The sequence below is a fragment of the Lolium perenne genome, chromosome 4, assembly GCF_019359855.2.
Source record: "Lolium perenne isolate Kyuss_39 chromosome 4, Kyuss_2.0, whole genome shotgun sequence".
Taxonomy (NCBI): Eukaryota; Viridiplantae; Streptophyta; class Magnoliopsida; order Poales; family Poaceae; genus Lolium; species Lolium perenne.
Genome location: NC_067247.2, coordinates 112,525,783 through 112,535,665, shown reverse-complemented (window position 1 = coordinate 112,535,665; position 9,883 = coordinate 112,525,783). Strand labels below are relative to the sequence as shown.

Genomic DNA, 9,883 nt, shown 5'->3' with positions numbered 1-9,883 from the left:
TTGCAAATGAGCGAATAAAGCCATCACATCATTTTTAATGATATCCCAAAATATCTGATAGAACTCCGCTGGAAACCCATCTGGTCCCGGCACCTTATTATGTTCCATCTGAGAGACGTCCTCAACACCTCCTTCTCTGTGAAGTTGTCTGTTAAAATGGCACACTCTTCCGGAGATAGTTTAGGAATATCATTATCGAATAATCTTTTATAGTATTCAGTAATAAAGACTTTCAAGTTAGCCTCGCCAACTATAGTCCCTATATCTTGTTCAAGCTGGAAGATCCTTTTCTTCCTATGCTTCCCGTTTGCAATTAAATGGAAATATTTAGTATTATTTCCACCCTCTTGCACATGCTTAACTTTTGCACGCTGAGTCCACTTAGTCTCTTCATTGCGTCTCAACTTAGCTAAACATTCATCCGCTTCCCTCTTGGCAGCCCTCTCAGCCGCCGATAGGGGAGATGAGTCGGCTTTTAGATCGAGTTCGTCTATTAAGAGAAGAAGCCCCTCCTTCTCTTTCGTATACACTCCACTCAGATTTTTTCCCAACCGCGGAGAAAATGCCTAAGATGTCTAATCTTATTCTGCCATGTCTCCATTGGACAACTTCCAGCAAGAACCGAATTCCATTCATGCTTGATCAAATCTAATAAACCCTTGTGACGTAGCCAAGAGAGTTCAAAAGAGAAGTGAGCTTTGTTCCTATGGTGAGCCGGATCACGAAAATCTACTAGAAGAAGTGTATGGTCACTGGGCATTTGGGTCCATCCTACTTCCATGTGCCTTTGGTTGGGCTAGATCAGTCGCCTAGGCATGCCCCTTGGCCCAACAACACACATGTCTTTGGTCCATGATATGCTAATAGAGCTCGTAGGGACTACGGCATATGTAGACCCACCAAGTCTCCAATTACATTGCATCAGGGACAAGGAACCCTTTTCATCGCAAGGGACCAATTTTCCACTGTCTCGTGCGAACGGTCGAGGGCCAACAAAAAAGGGTGATTCCAGGAGCCTCCATATAGTCACCACTCCACATGCCATCTGGTAATTGCTAGCGAGATGAGATGGGTTTTAAGCCCGACAATCAAATTGTCAAGGACCAGCCACTTGAATCCATCTAGAGGTGTTTTTCCGATGTCTTCTATTCTCTTAGTGTTCTTCCTTTGGTGCATACTATATCTTTGGTTACATTGTATTTGGCAACACCGATTGTAGGTATTGGTAGGAGATAGGCCTTCAAATTCGTAAAGCCCTGGCTTACTATATAAATAGATAGCCGTGGTTGTATATGGTGTAGTTACTGCAACATCTACCTCACATATGGGCCATGAGATATTTTGAACTGAAAATTTTCATACTTATGTCACACTCTAACACTATGTATAAATAACGGATGCATATTGATTGGTTCTTTACATTTAAATTTTAACAAATTCGAGACATTTTTTTGGACGGAAGAGTAAATAGTTTATCACACATGTTTTGAGCATGGACTTAGTCCATTGTGAAGTCTACTCAGTTAGTTCGCTTTGTTTACTTGCCAATGTCATTTATGTCAAGTTAAATGGTTTCTTTTATCTGACAATAAGAACTATGATTGAGTCTTAATAAAACTGTGAAATTCACCTGAAAAATCATTAATTGGTTTTTTTTTTTACCAAGACAGCGTCCGATGGTGTTTTCCATTTTAGTAAGAGTGGCAAAAGGACAAACGTTACAGGGGTAACTGCATCCAGATTTACAAGTTAAGTAAAGACGGTTAAGTTCAGATCAGGCGTACTACAACAGGGCAACCCAGTTAGAATTGTCTACTCAAAGAAGAAAGGCAATTAGCTGAAAGATTCCAGGAGACCTCTACTGAACCCCTGTTTTTCTTCATCTCTACTTACTTCATGACTTGGTCGGGAAGCATTCAAGCATCACGACTCGACCTCGTATAACAAACGTGGAGCTCAGCTACTTCGCTGGAATTGGACTCGGACGTCGCCTTCCACCACGAGATCACCGCGGTGGTCGCCGTGGCGTTGCTCATCGTCGCCGTCGAGAGCGCCCTGGGTGACATGACGCTCATGAGTCATGACATACGAGCAGGTCAAGGAGGAGGAGCGCTGCGCCATGTGCCAGTCCGAGTACGGTCAGGACGGCGAGCTGGTGCCGGCCTGCGGGCACTTCTTCCACGCGAGGTGCGACGTCGACAGGTGGCTCCGGAAGTGCCCGCTCTGCCGCGGCGGGCTCTGCCCACAGCCGCTGCCGGGGTTGCCACGGCCGGAATGCCCGCCAATGCCACCGCGACGGCCATCTGACTAGCGTAGTTCACGTCTCTTTTTCTTTGTTGTTAGGATTTGCAGAGTACAGATAGACATCGTCTAGATCTTGCTCCCCTGGCTGAACCACCCCAAGGAAAGACACGGGTCTGGCGAGGGAGAGGGGGATGTAGTTGGGGAGGGAATGGCGGCGGGGAGAAGGCCAGCGGCGCTCGCGAGGGAACCCTAGTGCCCCTCTTTAAACGGTGTAACATAGAGCAAACGTGTATTGCCTAGATTGTGGAAAGTTACATATATAGCCTCAGGGAGATTTGGCACTGCACCGTCTCTACTGCCTATAGCCAGAGATGATAGCTAATTCTTCGCCTGAACCCAACACTACAGTGTACGACCAACAGAATGCGAAGCTCAGCAAGAAGAAATGAGGCTCCTACCCACGTCGTCATCACACATATGTACACCCACCACGTGTCTACGTTTCCAATTTTGTCACACATTTCATCAGGGACAAGGAACCCTTTTCGTCCCAGGGAACCAATCTGCCAGTGTCTCTTGCGAATGGTGGAGGGCCAGCAAAAAAGGTGGTACCTGGAGTCTCCATGTAGTCACCACTCCAGAGGCTGTCTGGCAATTGCTAGCGGGGTGAGGTGAGTTCCAAGCCCAATCATCAAATTGTCAAGAACTAGTACCCTGGCCCAATCTTGAGGTGTTCTTTCCGATGTCTCCTATTTTCATAGTGTTCTTCCGTTGGTCCATACCAGTATCTGTTGTTGCATTGTTTTTGGCAACATGGATTGTATGTACTGGCAGGAGATAGGCCTTCAAATTCGTAAAGCCTTGAACAAACTACATAAATAGATAGACATGGTTGTATGGTGTAGTTACTGCAACATCTACCTCACATATGGGCCGTGAGCTCCAGTCCTTCAACCTGCACGCGACTCGATTTGGCACTCATAATAAATCTTGCCACCAAGGATCGTTATTCCCATGACTGTTCTAACTCTCGTTTCCTTATTTCTTTTCACTATTCTATCATCCTTAATCCATTTTGAAATTCTATCTATCACAGGAGGATATGTAACTGAATGTGAATAGTTAGAGTTTTGCACCAAACTCGCAAAAAAAAAACAGTACAAACTATGACTGACTTTTAAGAAAATATCGAATTCAACTGAGAAATCATCAATTCAGTTTTCTTTTGGTTGAAAGACAGCCGTGGTGTTTTTCATTTTAGTTAGAGAGGTAAAAGGGTACACGTTACAGACTTGCAGGGCAACTGCATCTAGAGGAGCTCGCCGCCGCCATGCCGGGGCCGCCGCCCCGGATCCCATGTGATGCGGACGGAGCATCCCTTCGCGCGGAGGAGAAGGCGCAGCAGCCGGCCGCCTCCAGGCCCCAAGGGCCAAGATCCGGCCACGCCACCACCCCCGCCGCCTCGAGGAATCTCCGTTGACCCCCTACCTAACCCTCCCCTGACCAAACCCTCCCTCGGGTGGCGGCGCCGCGCCACTCCGGGGAGCCCCTCCTCACCGGCCCTCCGGACCCCTCCAGCCCCTCCCTCCCCTTGTCGCCGCCGCGGGAGATGTCCCCGGGCAAAGCCCGTGCGGCATGGCGGTGGTGGGGGTTTCAGATGGTCGCGATCATGGAGGGTGGGGGCGGCGCTCCTGATCTCTCTTGTGGTGGTGGTGCTGCGCGGCGTCGCGGCTGGAAGGCGAGGCGGCGGCAGTGGTGGCGTGGCCGGATCTTGGCCCTTGGGGCCTGGAAGCGGCCGGCTGCTGCGCCTTCTCCTCCACGCGATGGGATGCTCCGTCCGCATCACATGGGAGCTGGGGCGGTGGCTCTGGTCATGGCAGCGGCGACCTCCTCCCCGGAGGTGGATGGCCTCGTTGGGATCTGGGGTAGGGGATCTTGGGATCCCACAAAGATCTCCGGCGGTGAAGATCCAGTCGACGATGAGTTTAGGGTGACGGGATAGCCGGTCAAAACTGTGCTTCGCTCTCGGGCTTGGCAGACGATGGTGGCGTCGCTTGGCGTCGTTACCTTGTCGAATGCATCGTCTTTGCTTGTCTTGTCACTCCACTCGGCGAGTTGGAGATGTGTGTTTGCCGATGAAAATCATGCTCCAACCCTGGTCATGGCGGGTGATGGCGACGTTACGCGTCGTTACCTTCTTGAAGGCATCGCCGTCGTAACCAACATCTACCCACTCGTACTGTTCCGGGGAAAACCCTAGATCTGGGTCTCCCGGATTGGACGATGGCGGCGCTACCTGCGTCGTTCTACCTCTTGGGGCATCGTTTTTGGAGCAGCTGCTGGATGTTGGTGGAGTGGTATTCATCTACCACATTGTTGGCGCTGAGTCTCGGGGGCATGGTGCTGCAGGGTATCGACGACGGATGCGGGATGATGTATGCGTGCAGGATGGTGGAGCCATCTGGCGTCATGGTGGCATCGACGGCAGGTCTTGCAAGGTTAATGTGATGATCTCTCTTGAAGATGGAGTCGAGGAAGAAGGCGGTAGCAACTTCTGTGGCGTGTGCATTGGCGTGCGCTGAGAGTCTGCTTGACTGGATGTGTTTCTCACCTGCTATTGGCGGTTTGAGAAGACATTTAGTTTTTTGGATGATGTGAGTTGGTGTATTATCACCCCCTTCATCCCACTGTAGGTTTAGTGAGGTGGTTTCGAGGTTGATCTTTTATATTGTTCTTGTAAGGTTTTGTGAATAATCTAATAAAAAATCATGTGCATCCTTTGGATGCAGAAGCTAGGGTGATATTTCCCATTTTGAAAAAAAAAAAAACACTGCATCTAGATTTACAAGTGAAGCAAATACAGTTAAGCTCAGATCAGTAGTACTACACCAGGGCAACCTAGTTAGAATTAGAATTGTCCACTGGAAGAAGAACGGCAATTGGCTGAAAGATTCCAGGAAACCTCAACACAATCTCTGTTCCTCAGTACTTCGTGACTTGGTCGCGAAGCCTCTGGACCGGAACTCGTATAAAACTGCTGGAGCTGCCCAGCATGCTGGCTAGCATTGGCCAACCAACGTGGACCCCGACGTCGCATTCTACCTCGAGATCGCCGCGGTGGTCGCCGTGGCGTTGATCATCGTCGCCATCGCCTCCCGCGGTGTCTGCGAAGGAGCTGAAGACATCTCTGCGGGCACTACGGGGCGCGCCGCGGTGCACGCCACGGACGTCGAGAGCGCCCTCGGAGACATCACTCTCATGACGTACGAGCAGGCGGCCACCGGGAAGGTGAAGGAGGAGGAGCGCTGCGCCATGTGCCTGTCGGAGTACGGCGAGGACGGCGAGCTTGTGCGGGTGGTGCCGGCGTGCGGACACTTCTTCCACGCGAGGTGCGACGTTGACAGGTGGCTCCGGAAGAGCCGGACGTGCCCGCTCTGCCGCGGCGGGCTCTGGCCGGAGTGCCCGCCGATGCCACCGCGGCAGGCCATCCCACTAGTGTAGGCCGCGTCTCTGTTTCAATGTCCAATTGGTAGGATTTGGCGATCTGCAGAGCAGTACAGACAGACTCCTCACAGAGTTGCACTTGTCAGTCAGCTCAATTTAGAGGTGAAAATCCACGAGAAAGTTGCAACCGGAGATGGTGCAAAAAAAAACCGGGTTCTATGTGACTTCCAAGAAAATATTCACATTGTTTCGACGCAAAGTCTGCTGCATTACGATTGCATTATGAAATTCCATCAGGTTATTTCTTCTTGCCAGAGTCTACTGATGTGATTGACACAGCGGAGTGTGGACTTGTAGATGTCGAGAGGCAGCCTAGGCCAAGTTTTCCTTGTGTTTGTGTAAACAAGGACCACAAAAACAGGTATCAGTCAACTTCTAACACGAAACAGTGTGGACGTAGTCCTGGACTTTACCGCAGACTTTGAAACGTTCTAGCTACAGTTTTGTTAACTTCAAAAAACATGGAACACTGAAACACATGTTATGGCTCATAGGCCTAAATGCACTATTATGAAATATTTTATTTTAAATGTAATATGTCAACAAAATTCTGAAATAAATGCATGTATTTGACGTTACAACTTTGTAATCCTCGCGTCGCACACACAGCACCGCTTGAGCGCTCCTCGCGTCACCTCCTCCGGGCGACCGGGGAGCCCAAACCCTAATCCCCGCCGCCACCCCCCCCCCCCCCTGGCTCCCTCCCCTCGTCGCGCCCCGAGGTGTCGCTCGACAAAGCTGGGCGGCGCCTGTGAAGGGGGCGGCGAGGTTCTATGCCTCTCGGCTCTCGCGCTGTGGATAGGGAGGAGGGCCGCCGCGTTGGGGGCCGGAGACCGGTGAGATGGCGCAACAGCGGAGGTGGCTTGGCCGGGTGTGAGGCGTGCGGCGACGGAGGAGCCTTCGACGCGGTGACGGCTGGACAGCGGCGGCGCGGGCGTCAGGGCCTGCCCCGGGCTCAATCTGGGCCTCATGGGCCGCTGCGCGGGCTGCTCGCGGTGGCTCCAAGCCGCTCGGAAGGCGCAAGGTGGGCGACCTGCTGCTACCTGAGCTGTGCGGGGAGATGCGGGTCGGCCGCCATGCAGATTCGCGCGGATCTAGCTGTCTGCGTGCGGAGGAAGGTGGTCGCCCGATGGGGCTGTAGCTGGCTGTGCCAGATGGTGGATGTTGGGCTGACGTGAGTTGTGCTGGCGGTGTTGCATCCTCCAGTGTGTGCTGGAGATGAATGGCACCGTCGGCCCGAAAGTGGTGGTCGGAGGCGGGTCCAGTGGACTGCTGCAGCTTCAGGCTTGGTTGAGGTGGTGGAGGTTGACGGGAAATGAATGGCGCCGCTGATGGGCGTTGCATCCTTCCGCCAACACGGGGACGGGATGACGGAGCTGCAGCGTGGTTGGGCTGGCATGGATGGGGCCTGAGGTGGTCATCGCCCCCCTCACCGACGGCATTTGCTGGCCTCTCATCGGTGGTGTGTCCAGCCTTTGGTCCAGGATGGCCTGCTCTTTGTGGACAGCGGGGCTGTTGTGAGGGCTGTGAGAAATCCCTTTGCGGTTGCAGACAACGGCGACGCCTGTGGGCGCCGTCACCTTCTTGAAGGCGTTGTTTATGCCTCTTTCTCCATGCCTCCTCCTGTGCGACGGGGGAAACCCCAGACCCAGCTCGCTGGTTCAGGCATTGGCGGCGCTATTGTGTCGTTCCCTCCTTGGAGGCATTGTCCGGGTTGCACGAGGAGTCCCAAGACAGTCACTGGAGTAGCCAAGGTTGGCAAGTACTGGAGCGTGGGCCTCTAGGGCGCGATGTACACTGAAGCAGCATCTTTTCAACGACGCTCTCCTCGGGTCTGGTCGGGCCCTGCAGTCCATACCGCCACTATCTTCTTGGCTTTCAAGGGTGGATCGTACGTTGGCACGTGCCATCTCGAGCGTGAGTTGTGTTTGCAAGCTGTCTTGCTTCGGTTGTGAAGCGGTATGTGGCTCTGTGTTCTGACCTCTCGCCTCTTGGCTGGGTTAGACAAGGCAGGTGGTTGTTTCGTCTGTTGTGGTGTTGCGTTGTAAACTGTAAGGTGTTCATCTGTATGGTTTTTGGGTCCGATTTCCCTCATAAACTGGACCAATTTCTACCTATTCAATGGATTTAGCAGCTCTCCTGCTAACATTCAAAACTTTGTAATCCTGGCTCAGCCAATGTTTGCATGCTTGCTGGCAGCTCCCATTTTTGGCAATTAGAATTTGTGCGGAGCTTAGAGCATCCCCACTCGTTGGCTCTCTTCACGCCCAAATCCGGCGAAATTTTCGTCCGGATTGGACGAAAATTTGGCCTGGGGGCAGTATATTTCCAGTCGTGTGCTCCCCAAGCGGCGTTTATCGGGGAAAAAGAGGATGGCCCGGGGAGTCCGGAAGAAAGAGGAGACACGTGGGCGTGGGCGATTGGTTTTGCTCCATCCGGAGTCCCCGGGAGACCCTCGGAAAACCGAGGATGACATGGGGAGTCCGGACGAAAATAGGCTCAAATCCGGACCAAAACGAGGAACCGGGGGCCTGACTGGGCCGTTTTTCGCCGTCCGGATGAAAAAAAGTGATCGTGGGGGGCTTCTGGAGGAGACGAGTGGAGATGCTCTTAGTACACATGAAGCCATTCATCAAGGAGGAACCTGCGCCGGCTGGTAAATCCCCACATCATCCAATGTGTTCTGTTTTCTCAAGGGGCGGGGGAAGCTCTAATAGAAAAATAGTTGCGGCTAGAACATTTTCAGTCGTGCCCGTAGAACCAAATTGAATGGCCTAGATTGCCGTGGAATCAAGTAGCACACAATTATACACTATATAAAAGCTAAGCAGGTTTGCCATCTCCAAGTGATTTAGCCACTGTAGATGGGCTATTTATCCACTTCTCTATCCAATTATTTTTTGACACGTAACCTCTTCTTTTACCATTGTATTCCTTGGTCAATCTGGTATTTTCCATCTACTTTTTTTCTTAGCTGGATTGATAACCGGTTACCGGCTCTTGGGTGTTATTTCTTCACACACTCTCGGTGATTGCATTCCTCGCTTCCCAGTCTTGGTTTAAATCAGTGGTCGGTGGCTGGAAGCCACGCGTGGCTAACGTGGCAGTTTCTCATCGGGTTGCCGCTTTGGGATGTGTATGTAGGTTTCGTGATGGTCGCCTCATTTGTCTTTCCTCTTCCTCCCATTTATTGTAGTAGCCTAACAGCTCCGCCACTGTAGTTTTCTTGCGCGTTCATGATCAGCCCAGCATCCCCGATTCGATTGGCTTCTCCGCACCAAAATGGTGGCTCCCAATCTCACCGGCGGATCCGTCGTGTGGGCGCTCGATGACCTGCAGCGCCGCTTTCTGCAGGGCGATCTGCAGGGCCGCCGTGGCGCCGTGTGGCCGCTTGGCGATCTGCAGGGCCGCCGCGATGTGTGGCTGCATCGTCCCGTGAAAACTGCCACGATGAAGTGCTAATCTTTTATTCTCTCCCCATCTCTGCCTTTTCGCCCGCTACTGCCGTCCCTCGCCAATCCAATCCATGCCTCCATGGCCGCCTTACAACCTCTTCATTCTTCTCCGCGAGCACCTCTTCTGAGGATGTCTCTGACACCGCCGCATCTGGCTAGGTCCAGGAGTAAGCGGCGCGTCGAGCATCCCGGTGGGGTGCGGCTAGAGAGCATCTCCAAGTCGTAAAAGGGGGTGGCCGTCTGATGTCCTGGGAGGTGCAGGGAGAGGGTGGGGCTCGTGGGCGTCAACAACACCGGCAAGACCACGCAGCTCCGCATCATTGCCGACCCCGAGGATCCCGACGGCGTCTATGTCGCCAAGGGCAAGGGGACCATTGAATATTGGCTTGCTCAGCCAGAAAATCCAGGTCCGCGCCTCCCAGACCGCCAGGGAGGAATTCATCAACGCCTTCTTGGAGGAGATGGGCGTCAAGGACTCCCTCGACCAGGTGCTGGTGGCCTTCGAGCGCGCCACCGAGGACATGGACCTCGTGGGAGGTTTCTTCACGATCTAGATCTGCTGCAGCTCGAAGCCTTGCAGGATGTCGACCAGGGCTTGGCGCAGGTCAAAATTCGAGGCTGATGCTCGAACTCAGCTTCGTATTGAGGATTGCAGCCACGGATTGCGACCCCCTGAAAGT

The 9,883-nt window shown here is 52.7% G+C and overlaps 1 protein-coding gene across 1 annotated transcript; it reads left to right on the top strand.

Moving 5' to 3' along the window:
- The first annotated feature begins 4,117 nt into the window (after positions 1-4,117).
- Positions 4,118-5,745, top strand: LOC127304426 (E3 ubiquitin-protein ligase ATL6-like). The gene is made up of 2 exons (XM_051335116.2): positions 4,118-4,234; positions 5,308-5,745. The coding sequence occupies exons 1-2, from the start codon at positions 4,118-4,120 to the stop codon at positions 5,743-5,745; spliced, it is 555 nt and encodes a 184-aa protein (XP_051191076.1).
- Positions 5,746-9,883: the final 4,138 nt, after the last annotated feature.

Coding starts and splice junctions, on each gene's coding strand:
- LOC127304426 (XM_051335116.2), top strand. CDS start 4,118: ATGGCAGCGGCGACCTCCTCCCCGGAGGTGGATGGCCTCGTTGGGATC. Junction 4,235..5,307: donor CAGTCGACGATGAGTTTAGG/GTGACGGGATAG, acceptor CATGCTGGCTAG/CATTGGCCAACCAACGTGGA.